Source organism: Clupea harengus, chromosome 11, assembly GCF_900700415.2.
Source record: "Clupea harengus chromosome 11, Ch_v2.0.2, whole genome shotgun sequence".
Taxonomy (NCBI): Eukaryota; Metazoa; Chordata; class Actinopteri; order Clupeiformes; family Clupeidae; genus Clupea; species Clupea harengus.
The window spans coordinates 7,150,242-7,174,298 of record NC_045162.1 but is presented as its reverse complement, the minus strand read 5'-3'; the positions used below and the strand labels follow the sequence as shown (position 1 = coordinate 7,174,298).

General features: G+C 41.2%; 4 protein-coding genes across 7 annotated transcripts; all 4 read right to left on the bottom strand.

Moving 5' to 3' along the window:
* Positions 1–204: 204 nt before the first annotated feature.
* On the bottom strand, positions 205–2,298 carry rbfa (ribosome binding factor A). Its single transcript, XM_012818105.3, has 7 exons — positions 1,970–2,298; positions 1,738–1,771; positions 1,481–1,648; positions 1,224–1,333; positions 1,010–1,094; positions 849–925; positions 205–721 (listed from the first exon to the last, which is right to left on the bottom strand). The coding sequence occupies exons 1-7, from the start codon at positions 2,164–2,166 to the stop codon at positions 343–345; spliced, it is 1,050 nt and encodes a 349-aa protein (XP_012673559.1). The 5' UTR covers positions 2,167–2,298; the 3' UTR covers positions 205–342.
* A 194-nt stretch (positions 2,299–2,492) lies between these two features.
* adnp2a (ADNP homeobox 2a) lies at positions 2,493–6,973 on the bottom strand. 2 transcript variants are annotated; one of them, XM_012818108.3, is made up of 4 exons: positions 6,679–6,973; positions 6,126–6,242; positions 5,746–5,838; positions 2,493–5,605 (listed from the first exon to the last, which is right to left on the bottom strand). In XM_012818108.3, exons 2-4 carry the CDS (start codon positions 6,231–6,233, stop codon positions 3,065–3,067), a joined length of 2,742 nt encoding a protein of 913 aa, XP_012673562.2. In that variant the 5' UTR covers positions 6,234–6,242; positions 6,679–6,973; the 3' UTR covers positions 2,493–3,064. The 2 variants fall into 2 exon arrangements, with proteins under 2 accessions (XP_012673562.2, XP_031431516.1); XM_031575656.2 differs by lacking the exon at positions 6,679–6,973 and having other exon boundaries at positions 6,126–6,655.
* Positions 6,974–7,736: 763 nt separating this feature from the next.
* On the bottom strand, positions 7,737–12,018 carry pard6ga (par-6 family cell polarity regulator gamma a). The gene is made up of 3 exons (XM_012817935.3): positions 11,640–12,018; positions 10,744–10,966; positions 7,737–9,000 (listed from the first exon to the last, which is right to left on the bottom strand). The coding sequence occupies exons 1-3, from the start codon at positions 11,697–11,699 to the stop codon at positions 8,003–8,005; spliced, it is 1,281 nt and encodes a 426-aa protein (XP_012673389.1). The 5' UTR covers positions 11,700–12,018; the 3' UTR covers positions 7,737–8,002.
* A 40-nt stretch (positions 12,019–12,058) lies between these two features.
* Positions 12,059–16,468, bottom strand: zgc:136493 (uncharacterized protein LOC692276 homolog). Of its 3 annotated transcripts, none has more exons than XM_031576651.2 (6): positions 16,373–16,468; positions 15,354–15,729; positions 15,094–15,265; positions 14,331–14,509; positions 12,744–12,840; positions 12,059–12,572 (listed from the first exon to the last, which is right to left on the bottom strand). In XM_031576651.2, the coding sequence occupies exons 2-6, from the start codon at positions 15,724–15,726 to the stop codon at positions 12,419–12,421; spliced, it is 975 nt and encodes a 324-aa protein (XP_031432511.1). In that variant the 5' UTR covers positions 15,727–15,729; positions 16,373–16,468; the 3' UTR covers positions 12,059–12,418. The 3 variants fall into 3 exon arrangements, with proteins under 3 accessions (XP_031432511.1, XP_012673560.2, XP_031432512.1); XM_012818106.3 differs by lacking the exon at positions 16,373–16,468 and adding an exon at positions 16,086–16,330; XM_031576652.2 differs by lacking the exon at positions 16,373–16,468 and adding an exon at positions 15,861–16,063.
* Positions 16,469–24,057: the final 7,589 nt, after the last annotated feature.

The window sequence follows — 24,057 nt, the reverse complement described above, 5'->3', positions numbered from 1 at the left end:
TTGACACAACAAATCTTTTGCAACTGCATCAGATGGTTTGTAATGACAACTACTAATTCACACCACTGCAACCTGTCACTGCGATGTTCTGCAAAGGTCTCATCTAGTCACGAATCTCTAGTGTTAAATATGGTATAAAGGGCATTAAAACCCTTATAACAGACATTGGTTATTGTGTGTGAAGGAAAATCTTCACAAGGAAACCACAAGTAAATGATATTTAATTTGGTAAATTCCCCTATGAACAGAACATTCACATACATACTGATGCTATTGTATACTTTATGATCCAGTGGGAGAGCTGTGTGAATCAGCAACATGTGATGGTGACACAAATACAACTCAAGGCCTCTTATTGTCTTCAGCCATGAGTTCGCTGATCTGATTATCTTCGTGATGGTCATCATCCAAGTCCTCCAGCGGGTTCTGCAAATTATTTTCTTTCGCCAGCAAAAACGCTTTGGGCGTGATGTCGTTGTCAATCATCTTTCTGGATTTTTTCTTTTTCTTCTCTATTATCTTCTGCTTCCTGAACTCTGCAAACGCGTCCAGTTGCTGTTGCGTGAGGGCCGCAGAGGAAGCCAGAGGGAGGGCGTCTTTGGCCTGTTGTTTGTACTCCTGTATCTGCTTGAGGAGGGCATCGTGGTCGACCCCAAAAAGCACAGGCCGCTTTCTCTCGGAGAGCTGCTGCTCAGCATAGTCTGAGGTGTGCGCCTTGACCCTAGTGGGAAATACACCACATGTTCAAAGCTTACTTCTTGAGCCACGCTGAATTGCAGTCCAAATGTCAGTGTTACACATACCCATACTGACCCAAACAAACAACAACAACAACAACAAAAACTTACCCACTCTCCTGCACACTGGTTGTCTCTACCAACTCTTCATCTGGACCGAAGTCTGCTACCTTTAATAGGTTATCAATCTAAGGAGATAATTCAGCCAGCTGTCAATGGAGTAACTACTTGTAAAAACGTGTTATATTATCTGTTAATATAATAAACTGTACCTCGTTAAGAGCAGCATATTGTTTATCCCTGATAAAAACCAAAACTGGGACACTTCCAAGGATTTGCTGAGATGTGAGAAGATACCTAAGGGGGAAACCTGCCATATCAATTGCCCCGTCTTGCCTTACTCTACTATTTGAAATATATTACTAAATTACAAAGGAGAAAGCTTTTCAATGGCACAACGAGCGACGTATGTTGATGGGTGGATACCTTATACGAGGGCCACTTTTGTCCAGAAGTTGTTGAATTTGGACATCCCTCTCCGTGCCACCAGTCTTCCAATAGATCCGACATGCAGAATAATCTGGAGACAACGATACCTGTCGAATGGGAGAACATAATTGATGTTATGAGCTTCTCATGTACATAATAACAGAATTACGTTTTCTAATATTTACATTTTCCTTTACAAATTCATAGGTTAGGTGTTGGCCAATCAAGACAAAAGATGGAGTGAGAGTTGTCACCTTGGAGATCTCCACATTGAAATAAGGTAGTTCTGGACTGACTTCGTACGAAGCCAGCAAGTCAGAAACCGCCTTGAAGAGAATGCTATTCAGCACACGAACCCGTGAGTTGTCTTCTGGGTTGCGCTTCTTAGATGGTTTGAGGATACTTTGGCTGTTTGGTGGTCTCTGTAACACAAGTAATCTAAATTAGCAGACTACGACCAGGTACTACCATGGTTGACAACGCAAATTTCATGTTAATCCTGTACATTTACCTGAGGTGGAGTGTCGTACCACTGCTTCTTTGACCTAGGAAATGCAATTTAGTATTAGATACCAAATAGATGACTTAACATCACCTCATAACAAAATGAGCTAGTCAGCTAGCTGGCTGATGTGGTTGACATGTAAAGTAGCACTGTGCTGTGCTAGCTAGTTAGCAGTTGAACGAAGCAAACTCAGACTTAGCAAACGTAGCACTCTGCAATATCCTCGAAGAGAACTCACCTTTCTCCTTTTAACATTTTCATCAGTTTATTACTTCCATGTTGGCAAATACATGTGTGAAACGTGTTTGCCAGGCCACCCGGTGACCATAGTTCTTTGAGTACGGTGGTAGACGTGGTTCGTGGAAAGCAGATCCAAACAACGCGGTTCGCCTTACAACGAAAAGAAACAAACTTTTTTATACTTTGAGCGAACATTATGTTTCTTTTCAATATTGCTTGAGATTTCTACAACATCGGCAGTGATAAGCTTGGCACACTGCTGACATTCCTAGTATCTACTTAGTGACCTAGTGAATGTCAACAGCTTGTCTTGACTGAGTCTAAAGCAAGCGATTACCAAATTGTCGATTGAGGATGCAGCTTGCAAAAGTAACCTCGCCTGCAAACCATCAGTTTACGCATTAAGCAGCCACTCACAGGTTTCTATTAACCCCCCCACTAAAATAGTATTTTTGTTAAAATAACAACAGACTTCTAAGCCACACCCCGCATTTTCACAAATAATGACACTCCACATTTAATGTTATTTAATGTTTCAGCGATTTATTAAAAACTTCTGCAGGTATTATGTCATATTTGTCAGCACTGCATTAGAGCATTTATGGAATAACAGGCACTTATACATGTTTCCTCATATTCATAAACCATACTACACCATGTGATATGGGGTCTTTTCCTATCATGTTAAATAGAATGTGCTTCATTTATAGTCTGACCGATTTGTAGGTTATATGCAAGTCTAAATGGCCCTTTATTGACCAACTAAAAAAATATGTATACTTCTTACAGGTTTGCCCAAATTACACAGAACAGTCTCCCATTTACATGTGGTGATTAAAAGATACAAAAGGCCTATACTGTCTGACATAAGATAACAAATTATAAACTCCTCTTAAAACTTTACTTTCACAAACAATTCAACAATAACTCAGAAAAACATAACGTGAAATCTGCAACTGGCCTTTGTCGGTTTTCTTTCCGGTTTACACAGAAATTAATGTCAAGGGCTTTGGGTGAACTGTACAAGAAAAGCTCCAACAAGCATAAATGAATTCAACTAGCAACTATTTTCTGACTTTATAAAGACTCCTGTTTATACAGATACATCAACACTGGCATTAACTGTATGAACTTCTGGAACAAGTAGATTGTGTTGCACCTTGTTCATCTCTGCCATGTTAAACCCCAGAAGCACTGCAGTCCTCTTGGTGTTGATGGCTTTCATACACATGGTTTGCTTCTTACCAAAGGCAGCAACCACGTCTGGTCTTTTCAACCATAGACGTGCTGCCAGGGTCTCCGTCTCCGTCTCAGTCAGGTAGGGCTTTTGGTTGAAATACTTATTGAGCAATTCCTTCCGAGCCTGTTGAGACTTCATCTCCAATCCCCTTGGGTTAGCGAGGCCTTTCGACTGAGCTGACCTTGGTTCTTTGCGTACCACCTTCCCACCTGGAACTGTAGTGGTGTTGGTCTTGGTCACCACCACTGGTCTCCTGCAGAGTTGTCGAGCATCATCTGCCTGGACTGGTGCAGTGACCCGAACTGGAGCAAAGGTATAGTTTGGTGCTCCGTTGAATTTGTTTCCTGTGGGTATTCTCTTCTGTTGTGGGGCACTGCCACCCACTTTGGGCTGGACCACCTCACCATTGCTGACTTGGTTGTTTGGGTCAGGGTATATTAGCCTTTCTGCATCTTTAACAGACTTGGGCGCACACCGGCATCGTTGGACATGTATGGATATGGTTTTGGAGGTGAACTTCTCTGTGTAAACACCTAAGCAATAAATGCATTTGAATGCAGGAGTTTTTAAAATGGCATGGATGGTGGACATAATGTGGTGCTTGGTCTTCAGATGCAAATCATAGTCCTCTTTGTTCAGGATTCTCACTTTACAAAGCGGGCAGCCAGTGGAGAAATGCTTGGCAGACACTGTTCCAACCACCTTCGAGGACTCTGGGTACATCTTCATGAATATCTTCTCAAGACCACCAGTTACTAACACCAGGTTGAGTTCCTTGTCCCCAATTTGCTCTTTAGGAATATTTGTGTTTAAGTCGAAAGAGGTAAACACAAGATTACCTTGTTCATTGGTGTCAATTTGGAATTCTCTCTTGAGGAAATCACGATTTTCCTTGACAGACAGACTATGTTCTGTGTTTGCGTGATCCATGATCTGTTTGACAGAATAGAACATTGCTGGACAGAAGAGACACTTCAAGCCATGCAACAAATGGTGAAAAATCCCCTTCTCAGTGAGTAGAATTTTGCATTTTAAACACCTGACTGTTTTATTGTCAGTCTTTAGAAAAGGTGACAAGACAGCTAGCTCGTTCATCTTTGATCTTGACAAAGCAAGCTTCTTTTCTGCAAACATTCCTGTGGCACCAGGTGACATTGGTGTATTGAGCTGCTGGACAGTGGTAACATTATTCTGGGTCAAGACCACTGGGCCTTTGCCAACAACTTGGGAACCGCCAGGTTGAACTGGAACTGTGACCTGGACCGGTGCAAGGGTGTAGGTTGGTACTCCATTGACGTTGTTCCCTGTGGGAATCAGCCGGATGGACTGAGAAGCCAGAAGTGGTGGCATGGCGTGGTTCGGCGTCACCAGAAGAGGCTGTGGAGGTCGTGGCCCCATCCTACCAGGGATATTGATGTGAAATTTAGATGGGAGGACGACTTGGCGGGATTGTGTCTGTGGTAGACTGGGGACCCTCACAGCGATGGGAACCTGCTTGGGTGCATTGGGATTCAAGTTTGGCACAAACATACTGAAGCCCGTCTTCACTGCAGTCGGAGCAGGAGAGCGTGCAGGGGTCTGCGAGGCATTCTGCAGTGTAGACACAGAAGCATTGGAAAGTAATATGTTTTTGGCTGATGCCTGTGATGGAATATACATCTGCCTTGAGCCTGAGGCGCACAGCAAAGCAGTGGTGCTCCTTGGTGCGGCCAAAAGTACAGTACCCGTTGAGGAGTTTTGCCGTTTCTGGGCCACTACAGTCATAGGGGTCTTGGTGGCGGTCTTTTGTCCTGCCTTTGGTGCTAAACTGGGAAGTTTTTTCTGTGTATTATTAAATCCATCATTTTCACATACAAACGGTTTTATATGCACTTCCAGTTCTTTGTGTTTCTCCGAACTTAAAATATGATAAAGCAGGTGTTCGCAAGTCTGTGCAGGCAGATTGCACATTTTGCAATAGTACATCGAGCCATCAGCGTTCTTCTGTTCTCGATGCCCAAAGTAGCGGTTCAGCAGTGTCGCATAGTGGTTTACCAACACGTGCTTCTTCATCACATAAATCAACGAATCATGGTAGCCACAGCTGCGACAAGTGTACCTATCTGGTGGATTGCTGACGACAGGCACGACTTTAGTAGTAGTAGTAGTAGTAGTAGGTTTTGACACTGCCGCTCGGCTTGAGCTGGAGACCGGCTTGGCTGTTGAGTGGAAGATTTTGACGTGGTGGTCGGTGGTACGGGGGTGGCCAATGAAGGAGCAGCTTTTGCAGGAGGACAGCGAGGCCAGATCCAGTTCCTCCTCGTGGCAGCGCTGCACATGCCCTCTGAAGGTGTACCAGGACCATGTGGAGAACCAGCACAGGTTGCAACAAAACTTTTCTGACCTATAGCACCACTATATAAAAAAAAAAAGACAGACACCAGTGTTAAGATATTTAGACGTTTAACTTCTACCAGCACACACAGTAGGTAAAGCCAAATAGTGTGTTAATAGTGAGTGACTGACATCTTGGTTAAGGAACATCATTGGCCCACCTTTTTCCTCCTTTTGGTACTGTATCCCTCAGTGAGGTCATCCCACTCTGTGTTGTTGAAGCACTCATCACCAGTGTCAAAACTCTTCAACTCCTAATGAAAATGTCATCTTAAGTTAGTTACACATACAAATGTATTTTATACCGGCACATTAACCAAACTTAAAAACACAAGTTTTGTTCCATGTCAGTATCTACTCTATAGTTTTTATATTACTGTGTGTTAGTGCAGTAGTTTCTTTTTTTTATAGCTGAAATACAAAATGACTGAAATACTTCAAAATATGCAATCTTACTATTCTTACTTATATTTATATTATTAAGTATGCACAAACGTAAATAGCTTCTTGGTTCATTAATTTGCCCTCTTCCAGAACATACCTCGAATAACTTGTTACAACTCTCCAGTCCGATGTCAGACAGGATACTCTTAACTCTCTTCCTGGACTGTCTAAGTGTTTCCAAGTCACCAACTGGGCTTTGATACATTGTGCTTTCCTGTAGAGAAAAGTAGTTATCCAAATACAAGTTAGTTTTCATGTGTGGCCGAAAAATAGATCGACAGACTGGATCTGTACAGGTCCTGTCAAATTAACGGCAAGCGATGCTTATCTGACATAGATTGGCTTGGTTGCATCCACTATCTTGTGCACTTGTGTAAGCTCCCAACAACATATCCCTTTGATTTTGATGATGGCCCAAATGTTCACACCAAATCTTTTACGCAACGTGCATCCACACAGTTGAGAAACTGTAAACATCAACCTGTAACGTTAACTAGCTGCTTCTACGATTAAATACAATTCACAGCCATGTCTATTAGCTTGACATGTAGGCTACTGATACAATTATCTTAGTGTGACTAATTCGAGCCGATATTTAAATCAATTGGGCGTATCAAAACCTCTCAAATGTGTTTCGTTGAGGTAGCTACCTTGCACGTCCTGGCGGTGTGCTCCCGTGGACTGTGTGGATGGATGCTTGTTTTCACCAGGGGAGAACTCTTCCGGCGTCACTAAAGCGCGCGCAGAACGGACCACGACTACATGGTATGAAATATCAAACACGACATATTTAACTTAGCAAAACGCTCGTCCCACATATAACAAGTTACTGAATGAACTGTATCTCGGTTACACGTAGATTTCTTTTGTGTATGCAACCGTAAACCATCACCCCTCTCCCGCTTTGCTGTGAAACATGGCGTCCAGGAAGACAGGAAATGACGTTTACTCATTTGCATATTGTCTGGTGAAGATTGACCAATGGGAGGATGATGGGCTGGGCGTTCAATATTGCCATTCAAATGCATAATTGAACCATTTGATTAATCCTGATGACAGTGGGAACTTCATCAAGCCAGTGTTATGGGTTACCTGGTAACCCCTCATCACACCTGTTGCCTCTTGATTGTGGTGCAAAATGAGATATTCTCTCCATATCTTTGCATGAGCTAACAAGTACTAAAATAAATTGTTCTCTGACAACCATTTTTAATTTAAGGTTGTTTGGATTGGTTACCTTGACATCATATGTGGCCTGCAGCGGCTTATAAAAAGCTCTAACATCCTAACACATAGAAGGGTTAAGAGTACAATTTCATAACATGAGCACACTCTCTGACAATTGCTCTTTCATAATCAGTATGGAAATTAAGAGACTATGTGATTGTAAGACATCCATGTCTGTAGTTACCTCTCATTTCAGACAAGGCACTGCACCTTCTGACTGAGTCTATAAAGCTCCTTGTTATGTGGGAAAAATAGTCTTTTCATGAGTATAGCAATCATTTATCTTATTCATTTTAATGACAACCCAGCTACACCTCCCTGTTCTGAATAAATCTTAAGCCTACATGATATCAGTGAGAAGAGAGATCCCTCACTGATCTACTAAAACATAAATATATTTGACTACAGACTTGTCATTATTATGGATTACATTAAATCACTGTTATAATTGTGTGTTTTTGATATGCAACTCGAAAAAAAGTCCAGACCAAGAGCTTTAATAATTGCATTTCCATTAAAAGTATACATTTATTGCTTTCCTTTTAGCCTGTTTTTTTTCCAAACTATGCATAATACACAATACATAAAAGTCATATTCCAGTGTAACGCCCATGTGCTTAATGCTAAATCTGTCAAATGCAAATTCCCCGTACAGTGAGAGAAAAGTAAAAATGTCAGCATATTCTGATGGCCGATAATGACCGGATGAACACAAGTTAATTTCATCAGGCAGGGAATCAGTGCACATTAGAGAATGATCACAATACCATCCTCTTCCATGCCTCCCTGGGCAACGTCCAGGCTGGGGAGAGGCTCTGTTCGTAGTGTGCGGAGCATACTGCTGTGCAGGCTGGCGCTGCTCCCTCTGACAGTGGGACTACTGCGGTACTGCTGCTGGAGAGTGAGATTATGGCACAGGCTGGCACTCAGTAGGTCAGTCGGGCTGGTGGGGATGTTCAAGCAGGGCTGCGAGCGGTACGAAGACGCAACGATCATGGAGTGCGGACGACGGTTGCCGCCGGGAGATTTGGGGCGGGAGTGAGCCCGCATGCGCGGAGGTGTGGGGGGGCGGGGGACCGAGTAGCTCGAGCAGCGAGACGCTTGATTAATTTGCCTCTCGATCACCACGTCTATGTCGTCGTCACTCTCTAACCCCTCTGCAATCCAGCTTTGGTTTCCCAGTAGGACTGGCAGGCCGGGGTACAGGGTGCCGCCGCTCGGTCCGTCAACAGACAGCTCAGTGAAGTTTGACATACTGTAGCTGGGGCGCATGATATTGTTGCGCTGGTTCACAGGTTTCACCGTGATGATGAGGTTGTGGCTGTTGGCGATCATCATGTCCGTCACCTGATCCAGGGTCTTACCAGCCACCTCTATCCCGTTCACCTCCAGGACCTGGTCATTGATGGCGAGCAAACCCGTGCATTCTGCCAGGCCTCCCGGAACCATACGAGAGATAAAGACCCCTGGAACCTTCTGTAGGCCATGGGGGGTCACGTTCACTGTGGCGCCATCCCTGATGTAGAAACCTAAGGGCTTCTGGGAGCCCTGCCGATAGAGACGCACCCTTCGGTGAGTGTCCGGTAAGATGTCGACGTCAATGATGGACGACACGGGACGGAAATCCTGAGGCATGCCTATCTGGACATGCCTTCTCCTGCGATTTGTATCAGAGAGCAGGGCCACGGCCTGCTTCTTCCGCCGCGACAAACTACTGCTGCAGAAGGTCCCCTGGTCTACCTCCTCTGTAGAAATAGAGAAATAACTATTTAATTACAATAGAGACAGCCATGTATTTACACAATAACAACATAGGCACAATTATGCATACACTTTGTTATTTACACCATATTACAATTGCATGTCCTTTCAGAATTTACATAAAACTATTAGATTATACCAAGTATCAAATTTAATTACGCAGGGAAAATAATAAAAGAATCAAAGAAATCTTAGTTTTTCGTAGTTATTCTTGGCATAGACCGCAGCAGTGAGCTATTTTTACTTGATGTCACTGAATAAGAGGAAGTGCCTAATTAACCAAAAAGCTCCAAATATTGACTAACACATTAATTTCCCTCTCCCCACTGGACAAATGCAAGGACTGCACATTGTAGATAAACATGGGAAGAATGAGGCCTTATGAGTCTTTCCAACAAAATAAAGCGTGTAGATTTTTACAGCATCCTTCTTATATATACCTAAATGATGCAGACCATTAATATCAATATTAGGACAATCAATTCAGCACACAAATTAAGCTGCTAAAGGAACTACAAATATGAAATTGCTTGAAGGTTTATAACCATAAATGGCTAGCTTCTTACCTATACTAATACATTGAAAGTGTTCATCCATGAATTACATATCTTGCCCTTTTTAAAAATTATTATGGTAATGGCTTAACCATGACATATTCGCTATAAATACACTCACAGATTATGTTCTATACCTTCAGCATAAGATCTGATGTATATGAATTTCTAAATTAAGAGTGACATTTCCGGATCACACCACTGACACTGAAACACCCATTCAACATCTTTTCAAACTCTGATTTCCTTATTCCGCTCGGTCCCATACAGATTAGTTAGTCTGATGTACTCCCTATCTATCAGTCAGAGAACAGATGGCCGTTAAAATACTATATAGAGATATTTATAGTGTGTGTATGTATAGTGTGTGTGTGTGCACGTGTATTTCTGATGGGTGTTTTGTTTCTTTGCACACAATTGAAAGTAACCCAAGGCAAAATGCTGCTTCTGAATCCTGCCAGCATTGCTTACATGACAGTGGTAAGTTTGGCCTCTAGCAATCTTTGTTTCAGCAGACTTCAACGATTGGGATGCTGAATAAATTGTGGCAAGGAAACAAATGTAAATAGCGTGTCACGCAAACAAACTCACCGCAGGGGAATTCAGAGCAATTACTCACAAGTAAACACAGATGAACAGCTAAAATGACTTCCCATTTTGGGCGGAGAAACACAATATGTAAACAAATGTGCTGAGGAACAACAAGAGACATTTACTTCATGTCCAGTAAAGCAAAAACATATTGTAGTTATTTCTTTAGTTCCCCTTTCATCCTGTTAATATGAACACAAACTTGTTTGGCTGGTCCAGTTTGACGTTGGACTTTATTCCTCAAAACCATGACCTTCTAATTAATATAGACTAGACCTTTAATTCTAAAGAAGGAGCTAAGCACTGGAAATGATCCCATAAGAGACACAGTTTTAGAAACAACACTGTATAATTTTAAGACATGTAAATCCAACCTTGTCTGATGCTTAAATGAAGGGACATACATCTCAAGACAAGCAAGAGCTATAATTTTCATGAGGGCACTTAAGTTATTTTTAGAAAATGTCACAGGACTGGAGTGTGTGTTTATTTCCTTTAAATGTAATGGACAGGAAGCTAATCTGTCGCTGACACTGCAGCAATCTTACAGAACAGGAGTGTCCTGGCCCCTTTTTTTTTTACCTGGTCTTTGAACAAAGATGCGAAGAAGTGTCTGTGTAGTAGACACAGCCTTGCCGAAATTGTCATCATTGTTGATTGGTAGGAAGTCCCCTTGGATGTCTGCATACGCAATCAGAACTGGAGTACTTGCCAACTGGTGCAACTGTAGAATAAGCTTGTGAAACTGCTCAAACTTTGCTGGTTTGGACCGATCAACGGAAAACCTCCGGAATTCTGCTCCATACTATAAAATAGAGAAATAGTATCAGGCTTGAAGTTGAAGAGCATGGACATTGGACACCATTTTTTTCTTCTTTGTGGAAAAACTGTCTTCACACTTCTGCCATTCTAGGGACTTAAGACTTTTGGTATTGGTCATGATATTGCCTTCAAACTAGCAGTGAATAGTGCATTTGGAAAACATCATTGCCTTTTGAAATGTAGTCTTGTAGCCTGTTATATAACCTATTTAGAATAGAGTTCATTTGAGTGACATGTCTGGTAAACATGGAAGACTTTCTGTGTTCAACTCGAATCCCTCATCAGTCAGTCAATCAGCTGGAACAATAGCCCTACTCTAGCTTGCCTAGTAAACATTCATGCTATGTGGAATTCCTTCCGGACAACTTAATAATTTTAAGCACTGCTCAGTCACATTACTGGAAACTTGAATGCACAAATTCTGATTGATTTATAAATCTCTAAAAAAAGGAAAGTGGCTGTGTACTTTTCCAAACACTTTTCGCACAATACTGACGTTGCAGGCGTGCTCCTTCCCGTCACAATTGTACCACAGGATATTCCTTCGTTGGCCACCGCAGGCGAACATTTTTTTTACATGTTTATTTACCCTTAAGCTACTTAAGGCTGAAAGCAAGTGCCCGAGCAAGATTGTGGAGAAAATTAAATGTACTTACTTTGCTTTTCACTTCGACAATTGAAAAGCTGCGCAAAGACTGCGATTTACTCCGATTCATTTCCCCAGTTGCCTGAAAGCCATCTGAAATAAACTGTATTTTTTTTTCTTCTTATCGTAGCGGTCTTCTTCTAAATAATTCACATCCTTAGATGAGCGGCCCCCCGACCATCGGTACACGTTCCATCAGTGCTTGGAGAAGACAGGACGGGCGGCAAGAACGGAGGCACAAATAATATTACAATGACATCACTTAAGTCCGCCTTTTTCCGTTCTAAAAACGGCTTGACCGCACTACCGGATAGAAGAGGACTCATTGTCAGGAGTGATTTAAGAATTCTGTTACTAACCACACTGGACTGCACTGCAAGCCACCACTGATCCCATTAAATGCACTGAAGAAACAATCGTGAAACAATATATTTTCATTCGGATTTTTATTGTAAAATGTGATTTAAGCATTATGAAACAGTTTAACTTGTAATACGAATATATTAGTACTATTTTCCACAGAAGGCACGTATTGTAATTTTTTCAATAGAATGAGAATAATGACACACTTCATTGTAAAATTGTTGGAACTGAAATCATACATCATCACTTCCAACTCTCTTAAAAGAAGGCTACAATAAGATAAATCAAGACTACAAAAAGATAAATCTACTGTGAGAACCATGATTTAAAGGAATATTAATGTATCTGACAGATGGCTCCCAATGTAGTCGCAATGTACACGCACACATAATTCCATCCTCTATTTAACCAACAGCTTGAAGTCCACTACACTTTCACTTCATCTGGAGGTGTGCCACCGCCGATGGCTGCTAGAGCGTTGGTAACCATCCTCTCCACCATCACCCCTGACGTCTCTCTGGTGTGAGTACCCATGTGGGGCAGCACAAGCACATTTGGGAAGGAGAGCAGTGGGTGACCTCTGTGGGATTAAAAAAAAAACTTCTATGTCAGATGTTAACGCGTATAAACAGCAAAAGCTTTGATAGGTGATCGCACATACAGAACCTAGAGCCTTGGCATTTGCCTTTCATAAATGTTGCAAAGCTGTGTTTATTTAAAACACAGATTAGAACTGAATACAAGTTCTGACCTGGGTAGTGGTTCTGGATACGTGACATCAAGAGCAGCAGCAGCTATAGTTTTTCTCTGAAGAGCATCCACAAGGGCATCCTGGTCAACAACCAATCCTGTATAAGGAATGATGAGTTAGCATAGAGGTTATGCCAGCATAGCATAGAGGTTAAATCAGATCGATAGATAGATAGATAGATGGATACTTTATTAATCCCGAGGGAAATTTAGGAAGGGAAATCAGAGTTTATGGAAACTAGAGTTTACAGATGCCCTTGTGCACCAGTCATTGATTCTGTTCCCCAAATCAAACCCAAAAGTAATTTGTGAATATAGAATTGAAACTGAAATTTGAATTCAAGTAGAATTACTTTAGCTGCAATGAATGATACCTTTTTGGAATACTTAGTTCTCTTTGCATTTTGATTGTTAAATAAATGGTCTGTCCTCGGCTCTGTAATCAGCAAACAATCTGTAGACCTTACTGTATGTTGGCTAATCAATCTGTAGAGCTTACTGTATGTTGGCTAATCAATCTGTAGACCTTACTGTATGTTGGCTAATCAATCTGTAGACCTTACTGTATGTTGGCTAATCAATCTGTAGAGCTTACTGTATGTTGGCTAATCAATCTGTAGACCTGACTGTATGTTGGCTAATCAATCTGTAGACCTTACTGTATGTTGGCTAATCAATCTGTAGACCTTACTGTATGTTGGCTATGTTTGTGAACACAACAGTCTGGATGGAGTGACCACGTCTAGTTAAGGGCAGCAGAAGTAGCAACAGTCTTTCAAAGCAACTTTATATTATTAACTTAACTTATTAACTTATTATTATTATTCGATATTATTAGATATTCTTCACCGTAACTTTATATTATTCAATATTATTAGATATTCTTCACTGTATTTCACAGCTACTTTATATTATTCAATATTATTAGATATTCTACACCTTATTTCAACTTGCATTTTTTTGGACAATAATAGAAGAACATTTAATTTCACTCCAAGGTTTTTAAAATGTATCCAGAAAATGGAGGGTGTGCTTATAATATGGAAAAGTTGTGTGAAAAACTAAGTAATCATCACATTCTTGGTGCAAAAGATTTTTTCTAGCTAATGCAATTAATTACCTTTACCTGTAATTCAAATTCTAAAACCAATTCATCATCATGACTAATTTGGTTCAAGTTCCATTTCCTGGCCTGAGAGGGGCCAATGTGCATGACCCTGTTATAAACGCTGACACATGTGGAACTGTCGTGAGGAAGGAAGGCCCCTTTAGCTATCGACTAAAAGGAACTTGTGATATCATGAGACTTAGGTGTGATTTCGCCTCAGTATAGCGGGAGTAAAGCTGTTACAACACTGGGACATATAAAAGGGTAATACTAATGTCTGTACTAACATTACATACTAGTCATAAAGACATTATTACAACACATTAAAAAGTGTTAAGCACTGGACACTGGACCTCTTATGCAGTTGTGTTATGTCTAGTTCTGCATAAACCCAAACTGAATGCAATAAATTACCCAACAATACTTAATTTTTCATTCACGAGAAACATTTGTATGAAACGGCACAAAGTTTCCCTTAACCTCGGCTTATGTTGATCAGGGTGGCAGTAGGTTTCATGACGGCCAATTCTTTTGCTCCGATCAGCTTTTGGGTCTGAGGGGACAGATTCACCACCACCATGACGAAGTCTGAGCTCCTCAGGAGGTCCTCGATCTTGGCACAGTATGTGGCCCCCACTGCCTGCTCCTCTTCCTCCAACCTGCAAAGGTCAAAGGTCACAGCAGATATGTAACGGCAAACCGAGGACAACCCATGCTGCCTATTCTGATCAACACAATCTGACTGGCTATTCTTGAAGGTATAGTTGGCCATTTTTCTTGAAACACACAGTGCTTCAAAGTATAAAATGCTTCAAGAGTTATAGCGAGTCTGAAGAAATGGTATAAATTTAATATTTTCTGATATCCCTGGGTATGCTGATTGAATGTTGTGGGTGTTTGGTGGATTTGTTTATTTTAGGGCCTACTGGAAAACTCTGAACGTTTATTAGGCCCTCAGAATTACAACGCCTAATATTTGTAGGTCAAGCAGCATTTTTATTTGTTGACAACAGAAACGGATGCACTACAAACTGCATTAACTTTTCTCAGTTAACTTTCTCAATCTGTTGCTGTGTGTGACTAACACTCAACTAAGTTACAGTGAAATGACTGTATGACTTAATACAGTTAAAAAGTAATAAATGTACTGAACTGCCTAACACACAGAGCAGCTGTTTCGGCAATATTTAACCTGACAGCCTAACAATGAGACGATGAGACGATGAGAGACAACAGGGCATACCTCCGGTTTCTGTTGTGATACAGGATTTTCATATCAAATGCAGCCGCTCTTTTGGCCACCTTTAACCCAATCCGACCCATTCCTATGATTCCCAGGGTGGCACCACTAACATCTGTGCCCATGGAACTTTCTGGCAAATCCTCTGTGTCATGGGAGACTGAAAAATTATGTCCTGAAAGCAGAGAAAGAAGAAAGTATAGATTTAGCCATGTTACATCCAAACTAGACTGTAAAATAAGATGATGTTATAGACATCTTACCTTCCATAATTTTTCTTGCAGATGCCAGCATCAGCCCCATGCCAATATCTGCGGTGGCATTGTCAACAACGTCAGGGGTATTGCAAACTTTAACCCCAAAGCTGTTGATCAATGGTATGTCCAAATGGTCAACACCTACCCCACCATTCACTACCACTTTAAGATTGGGCAGTGATTGTAAGAGAGCGTGGTCCACTTTCAGGGCACCACCCCACACAAACACTGCTTGAATGTTGCCAGCGAGCTTGTTTCTGTTCTGAGCAAATTCCTCCGTGGGGATTATGGTGAAGTGCTTCTCAATGCAAGGTGCATAACACTGGTATATTCCTCCTGGTACACCCAACCTGGTGGCTAATATGCATGGTTTCGCCATAGCCTGCATCAGAATGGGGTCAGTCAGTCACAAATGCACTGATAATAATTCGAGTTGGAAGGACTGACAGTAGCCTGCATTTGACAGTCTCTCAGCTGTTCGGTTGACTTGCCTCTACATATTAGTCTACTTACCTAAATGAATACAAGAATGACGTGAAGGAAGACAACATTTCATTCAAGAGGCTAGCTAACAGTTAGTCAACATTCTCCTGACTGAATGCACAGGCTACGAAGTATGCTAAGTAAATGCACAATTTAAATTCTCGCGCAGTAGGTGATTTTCACAAGTGGTCACAAAATCAATACCGAACACATGATCTATCGCTCGTGGACAACATGCAATTACAATGTTCTCACCAATTGTGAATACATGCAACGAGAGCCTCTAACCAGCCGACAAGCCAACTGCAAACTGAGTGACACGATCATTTTTTCATGTCTTCCAGACGCTGTTAATCCCGTGCCGATTCACTGATGACAGCGAACATTGACCCTAGTAACTATATGCTTATGTGCACACGGTTTCAGTCATTGCAACATATTAACTCATTATAAAGTCAGCGAGTTCCCCTATCACACAGGCAGAGACGGGAAAAAATAGCCTATATGTGCATTTTTACATTACTATATGACATAACACTTACCAGCCAACCTCTTATAGATGTAACCTTATAAAGATGTAACCATGCGACAATTAACCCGTGTCAATTAATAATATGTTATCTATTTAATTAAAAGTCAATCCATCTATCTCACTATGCAACAAAACTGTGCTACTGTCCATGCTCGAGTTCTAGGCATCATCCACTGTCAAATCGCCCATCTTGACATGTCAAAAGAAGGCCAGTAGAGGGCATAAAACTACTATGTTAAAAAAAAAGTCAAGACAGACAACTGCCAATTGTCACACTCATTTTCTAGTAGCCTACTCTATTATAAGCAAATGTTGTATGTCACTGATTGTTTTTTTAATTAATTTTGTGATTTTCAATCAATGTGTATATTGTTTCTGTTCCACATGTTCATGGACATTTATCTGTCAGAGTACACATTATCGCTCACGTATGAGTAGTGCATTTTAAAAACACTGTCAATGCATACATGTTCTAGTTCAGTGGTTGACTCCACCTCTGCGCCAGTGGTTCCCCCTCAGTGATCTCAGTGACTGCCTCCCCAGATATGGACCCCAATCTAGCAACAGTGTCTATAGGGCCTTTTTAATTATAAATTAGGTTCCCCTGTCTGTCCCTGCCTGTCTGGCCTCCAGTCATTAGTCACCAGAGGAGTACTCAGACACTCCTACTAAGTCTTATGGACTCTATGAACTGGTCACTGGAAGGGATTTACAGACTCATGTCAGTCAGCATCCAGGTGGAAACCTTTAGAGTATCAGACTCATGTTGGTTGGATGTCTAGCGGTGGCTGTGCCAGTGTTGGGTTAAGCTACTTTGAAAGCGTAGCTTTGCAAGCTTCCAATTACTTCACACTGAGAGAAGTTGAAGTACGGCAAAGCTACCCTAAGGAGAAAGCTACCCCAGGGAAAAATCTAGTTTGGTTAACTAAAGCTACTTAGAACAAAAGAGCTCAAACTTACTAATAAATTAATAATGGACGTGTGATACGAAATTATAACAAAGTATAATACAAAAGTATCACATGCCATGCATTTTTTTTCCCACTTGTTAGGTCATTCGTACAACCAAAAATATACAATACCCCACTATTCATGGAAAACTGCAAGGAATGTCAGCTTTGGTTTTGTATACAATGTCCATCAGTCAGACACCTGCCCTGCAGAAACTAGAGCCCAGGTGGGGGTATTGCTCCAAGCAGGATCACTCAGTTAGCCTGTTAACTTCAAAAATAGTATGCAACAACTTCTCTGAACATTTGTTAATAATAAATAGCAATAATCAATACTTATGATTAATTAACACCTCTGATATTAAAGTTGAGTTTTACACACTATAGGCAAATATTATTCACAGGTGAGCTCACAATCCTGGGATACCTCTGAGTCCTAAACAAAACAATCCCATCTGGCCTTGTCACAAAGACAAAATGTCAGGGATGTTACTGTATATTTGTGTTGTACAAATCTGGATTTTGAATTATCTTACTACAACTTAAACATTGAAGAAAGAAATATTTAACTTGTACCTTTTTTAGACTTTTAGACTTACTCGTCAGTTTTGTAACATCTGACTTGAATTATCTGAACCACTAAAACTTCAACTTGCACCTTTTTAGAGCATTTGAACAGCTTGAACACTGCTCTAAACAATGGGCCTATCTTTTAACTTGTCAGAGCAGAATCTCTTGTTTATACAACACATGAGCAGTCTCTCAAAGAATTAAAGAAAAAGGGGGCAGGGCTGATCTAAGGGGGCTCAATTACTGTAGAGAAGCCTAAAAAAGAAGCAATGGTAAAATAAAATAAATCATTCCTTTCCTTTTATGGCTCAAAATGTCAAAGAAGTCATTTAACTACTTGAATCACTATGCAAATATGAATGTAGTTGAACTACCAGCAAGCTACTGCAAAAATGAGTGAAACTACTAGTGTAATTACATGTAGTTCACTACTACCCAACACTTGTCTGTCTGTCGGGAGGGAGGGCTTCAGCTGTCCCATCGCTCCCATCTGCTCCTCCGTTTCTGCCCAGACTCAGTGAGTCAGTGTCAGGAGCGCACACGCCGTCCAACTCCCAGTGCCGGCCGCATCCAATTAAATTACAGTAGCCCTACATCCCATAATTAATACACACAGAGTGTGCCTTGTTATCAGAGCTTGGACACTGGAACGCCATCATCTCGTTTATTGACGTAAACGTGAGAAATAAAGAAAGACAGGATGTGTTTGCAAATGGTCTGGCCCAGATGCTGTCAGAGCAGGAGGCCTTAAACGAACACCTTTGGTCCATACGGTCATGCTGACTAAGTTAGCGGAACATCCAAATAAACCTAAACAAAGACTGCTGGTCCGGAAAAACCTACTGTGGCTATTGCACCGGGCAGTGCCAGAGCTAAATCAGGTGGTCACGGGGAATCATCGTTGATAGAAAGTAGAGAAAAATGTCTATTTCAAAAGTATTTTTTTTTATAAAGAGTCTATGCCCTACAGATAAATGACCTTATTGAGTTCTGATTAGACAAAAAAAAATACATTAATATCCAATGAATCATAATTATGGGTTTGAAGAATGTATGAATTTATCGAAGAAGTCAGACTGATATTGCCTACATATTACTTACCCCAAATCTGGTGCAATTGCTGAGTCACATGAAGAATAATCTTTCAGTCCAGCTCAGACACTGCTTATATATGTCCACTTTCTGATCAAATCTTTCATGTCATGTCTACCCAGATTAGTTACGCTACTTGTTTTATGCATTCATTTAATAAACGAAATCTGCCCATGTGTTCCGTACCTTTATTGGCACACCGTGAAATGATCCTTTGCATCTGCTGGGCATTTTCTTCTTTCTTCCAGTGTCTGATTCCCAGCCCATATATCCCATCCAGCGTTCCGAGCCAGCTCCGTAGCATGATTCATTAATCCTTTGACCTGTAAACTGGCCCGTTATCCTTGTTGTTGAAAACGTCTCATGTTGGAGTTAAGATCCTATTATTTAGCCCTTCGCAGACGAAGTGTGAAAAATGCGGGCCAGGTTCTTGGTTTTCCAATTGTGTCTACACAATAAGGCTTTGGCTGTATGCCCATGTAATCTTGTTCTTGATCATGTAAATTCAAATGATTTGCAGGTTTACACATACACTGATGATGCCCATGTTTAATACATTTTCATTAATTCTGTTTCAATCGGGGAGAAGATATATAATTAAATAAGCATTTGACTGAAATAAGCAGTAGCCTACTTTAGGTTTATTTAGGTTAAGTTCCGCTCACATGTTACATATGACACTTTAAATAATAAAAAACATATGCCCACTCACAAACACACACACACACACGCACACACACACACACACACACACACACACACACACACACACACACACAAACACACACACACACACACACACACACACACACAAGCACACACACACACACGCACACATACACACACATACACAGACACACCAGATCAGAGTTTATTTGATCTGCCTCTTTTTCCTGTCCATATAGTGAGATAAAGCAGAGTCACTGAACTGAAGCACATATGATACTTTTTATGGCAGGCCGTTAATGCTGTGAAAGCCACATTCGATTATGGCTGAATCTCCACACTGACCATGTGCTCTGCTCTGTTACATGCCTGAGTCAGGTGCCTGTAGGGTTGCACTCATAATCATCTGGTCCTCTTTCTCTCTGTCACTACTGATGACAAACACCACAGTTTGTTTGTTTTTTTGACATATGAAAGAAATCTCGTTATTGTTTCACACCTATTGTTACATTTAAATATAGATTTAAATTGAGTCATGAGGTTGCATCTTGAAGCATATTTTCAACAAAATGTCCTCCTAACAACTGTAATTTCAGTGACTTAACCATTGACGGACACAGCTGTCTATGTTTTGAAGACTGGCATAGTCGGGCATTGCCCTGGTATCTCCTAAGGCCTTTCATCTTGTTACCGACAATCCTTGGCAGGTAGACGAGGTTCTCCTGTCCTTGGCCGTTATATCCATGACTGGAGTCTCTCTCGCTGCGATTCGTCCCTGATACCTCCGCAGTTTATTTATAACATTCTATCCACCAATTAAAGCCAGCCCATCTGTCTGTGGGCACGGGTTGAAAGATAATGCCACCCCTTGCACTTTGCCATCACAAAACAAATGCACAGACAAAAATCACAGGGGATAACCTTTTTCCATGTAAACATAGTCTGTGTTTATATGCTACAAAATACAAGAAGATGCGTCTGATGATTTCCTGCTGAAAATAAATATCCTAAGAGACCATGCGAGGGACTGGTGACCTAGTTTAAATATACTTTATGTTATAATGTATTCCTCTGAAGAATAAAATACCTTAGGTGGTGGGAGTAGAGTGAGCCGCTACTTTGCTGAGCTGCGGCACACGAGACATCACAAAGCTCTTCCTGCAGCCTCCAGCGGGGGGGGGGGGGGGGAATAAGGATGAAAAATGAGATAAAAGAGGAAGTTTGCGGTTCTGGGACATAGAGCATGGCACAGCAGGGACCGGGTCAGGGTGAAGAGCTTCAATTTATCAGCCCCATCAGACATTTTATCTCCACTGGATAAAAACCAAATCGTTTTAAGCCTCACCCAGGTAATGCAAGACTGTCAGTCTACTGGCCCTTAATGGCAGCCCTTTGTCATTCAGTTTCACCAGCTAAGCCAAATTTCAAATGTTGCCTGAATTTATTTATTTCTATGGGGGGGGGGTGCTAGTTATCAAATGCAGTTTGTTGTGGCTTTTATTGCTAATGCTCTTGTCCAAGAACGATGCTCTCAATTATGTAATGCTCTTTCACATGAATAAAGACCTCTATTCTATGGCACATGTTGCATTTGAGACGTGACAGGGGGCCAGATAGAGGATACATTGTGTCGTCCTTTTAAAAGCAAAAGGCACTGCTGTTTCAAATGGAGTCATGGGATCTCTTTAAATGCATTCCATTAGATAGTGGAGAAATCCTTAAATTACATTGTATCTGATAGACCGGGGAAAATTAGACATTCTAGACCTTCTAGGGATCTGCTACTATGACATGTGGCGTTATCGTGATTACCAGATGAGAACCCTGCTGTCTACAGGGCTAGGCTTCAGTTTGGAACGGCAATGTGTATAAATTCCTCATTGTCTCTTTAATGAAAGGATATAGCTCTTCCACGGAGCGCTCGGCTGCCAGGGACGTCCACTTCAAGCTTGTAACACAGAGAATAAGATACTGTTACATGTGACAAGTTCCCAGTATCAATGTCAGTGTTTCAGTGTTGTCATGGTTATGATTATGTATCAATTGTCAGTACAATGAGAAGAATATCCATGTAAGGACTGACTGTGTGGTGGTTGTGATAGCATAGAGTAGCTATATTGAAAGTCCTATTTTTGGATAAATGAAAATACGTTGCTGACTTCTGCTTGGGTTGTTGTATGGAATAGTGCTGTAAGTACGAGGGTTTGCATACCACTTTTTGTCTTGGGGATTGCAGCCACATAGCTCATATATAAAATCCCGGATCACAAATAAGAGTGTTTGAGTATTGGCATATATGACTCAAATTATCTGCCATGATTGACAAAACTCAGGCATGCTTTGGTGCACTTTGGTTCAAGTGATTTCCTCAATGGCAGAGTACTATTGTTCTTTCATAATACCTTTACTTATCAGATGTGGTGACAGTCTGATATACAGGATATGAATCAGATGAGTAATTAGCAAAAGGGAAAACAATGTCTGCATTTGTATCAGAGGTCAGATGCCAATACTCAAACACTCTTATTTGTGATCCAGGATTTTATATATGAGCTATGTCGCTGCAATCCCCAAGACAAAAAGTGGTATGCAAATCAAATCTATTGTTCACTTGATTCCAATATTTTCAGAAAACTGCATCTAATATTCCCTGACTCTGACTGGCATTAATTTGCCCTTCACAAGCATGACAAAAATGAACTTGGGTAGTGAAGCTGTGTGTGTGTGTGTGTGTGTGTGTGTGTGTGTGTGTGTGTGTGTGTGTGTGTGTGTGTGTGTGTGTGTGTGTGACAGAGAGAGACAGAAAGGGGAATTGGGGTTAGAGAGTTTATTTGTCATTTCAGTGTTTAAAAAGTAAGACGTCTCCCTTGGGGCCTCCGTGCATTAAAATGAGCACACAGCACACAGACCAGTGGATGGAGTGTGACATCATGTGACATCAGACCAACATCAAAACAAAACAAATATGATTTGCATACGAGTTTAGGGTCGGCCTGAATGCATACTCAAACACCTATTCTAGAATTAGAACACTGGGAGCATCGGGATGGAACATTCTGGAATTCTGAGAATAATGGAAGAAGTGCTCTCCTCTCTTGTATGGCAACTGAGTCACTGTTTGGCTCGAGCATTGGTGCCCTATAATCTGCCTGCTCTCATTTCGCCTCCTGCAGCAACCACTCTCACCCTATAGGGGCAAAATCATACAGATGTATGTGTGATGGAGAGATAGGGTTCAGACCCGTCTGAACATTCAGATTGAGATAGGTGGAGGAATTCCACAGAGCTACCCAACCCCCTGTGCCCGGACGGCTGAATTAAGCATTTATTTTTAGAAATAATCCTTAGATTACCATGGAGAGGGGCTTGGCATAATCCTTGAGGACTCAGATTGCGCCCAGTGTTGGTACACTCCCTACAAGGGGGGGGGGGGGGGGTCCCCTTTGTTGTGCGGCAGTTAAACTATTGTGTCAGTGGTACGCAGGTCCACAGTAGCCGACTTGTCACATCACTGATGTCGAGACAATGGAATGTGACTCTGTGATAACAATCATGTTTATTATTTATCACTTCATAACATGCCTCATTTCCCAGCCTTGTGGAGGTTTAAAATGCAATAGAGGTTACAATGACTTTGTTAGAGGTTACAATGACTTTGTGAAGATGTACAGCATGATATATATCATTTCGGGACATGAATGTCACACAAGTAATATACGACTTGATTTAAATTATTATCTCTAGGTTTGGCTTTAAACAACAGAGGTGTGTTCATGTTGTTGTTCATTCATAATTAGGAACATTTGAATGGAAAAAAAAACAGTTTTGATAGGATGCTGATTTTCAGGTTTTAATTATCCCATTTCCCTGGAAATCTTGCTTTACAGAATATCTCTATGATGAATACATTTTATTAACTGAAGTTCTTCAAAAAGATGAAAACTGCACAGACTAGTTGTGTTATCTGGTGTGATATCTGCTAGACTCCTGAAGTAATTTAAGACATTATCAGCAATGTTACCCAGGGCCAACTCATCTCCAGCCACAAACTGCCTGAAGATCACATTACCAAAACAGATCTGAAACATTTTGATGGACCTCTATTTTCTTAGTTGTGTAAGCTAGTTTGATAGGGCATAGTTTGGCTACTGTTCACATTAAGGTCAAGCACATGAGCTTGACAATCATGCAATCCATAGTAGGCCTAGGCGTGTGTGGCCTATGCTATTTTAAACGAACCGATTTGTGAAATACCCCGGCAAGTGACTGAAGTCAATCGCCCTCGTAGTCAGTTACAACTTGATATAAATAAAGCACAGTAGACCACCAGGGCAGCGCTATGTGTCTGCTTGTGGGAAAGGCCTCAGATCACTAATGCTTCCAGTTTTGCAAATTGACTTCATAAACAGCACTGGCC

Coding starts and splice junctions, on each gene's coding strand:
- adnp2a (XM_031575656.2), bottom strand. CDS start 6,284: ATGAAAACTAACTTGTATTTGGATAACTACTTTTCTCTACAGGAAAGC. Junction 5,839..6,125: donor GTTGTAACAAGTTATTCGAG/GTATGTTCTGGA, acceptor CATTTTCATTAG/GAGTTGAAGAGTTTTGACAC. Junction 5,606..5,745: donor GTACCAAAAGGAGGAAAAAG/GTGGGCCAATGA, acceptor TTTTTTATATAG/TGGTGCTATAGGTCAGAAAA.
- zgc:136493 (XM_012818106.3), bottom strand. CDS start 16,157: ATGATCGTGTCACTCAGTTTGCAGTTGGCTTGTCGGCTGGTTAGAGGC. Junction 15,266..15,353: donor TGCAAGAAAAATTATGGAAG/GTAAGATGTCTA, acceptor CTCTGCTTTCAG/GACATAATTTTTCAGTCTCC. Junction 14,510..15,093: donor TATCACAACAGAAACCGGAG/GTATGCCCTGTT, acceptor TGACCTTTGCAG/GTTGGAGGAAGAGGAGCAGG.
- pard6ga (XM_012817935.3), bottom strand. CDS start 11,699: ATGAATCGGAGTAAATCGCAGTCTTTGCGCAGCTTTTCAATTGTCGAA. Junction 10,967..11,639: donor TTGTCGAAGTGAAAAGCAAA/GTAAGTACATTT, acceptor TCTATTTTATAG/TATGGAGCAGAATTCCGGAG. Junction 9,001..10,743: donor CATCTTTGTTCAAAGACCAG/GTAAAAAAAAAA, acceptor CTATTTCTACAG/AGGAGGTAGACCAGGGGACC.
- rbfa (XM_012818105.3), bottom strand. CDS start 2,166: ATGTTCGCTCAAAGTATAAAAAAGTTTGTTTCTTTTCGTTGTAAGGCG. Junction 1,334..1,480: donor TCAATGTGGAGATCTCCAAG/GTGACAACTCTC, acceptor CCCATTCGACAG/GTATCGTTGTCTCCAGATTA. Junction 926..1,009: donor AATATGCTGCTCTTAACGAG/GTACAGTTTATT, acceptor TTATCTCCTTAG/ATTGATAACCTATTAAAGGT.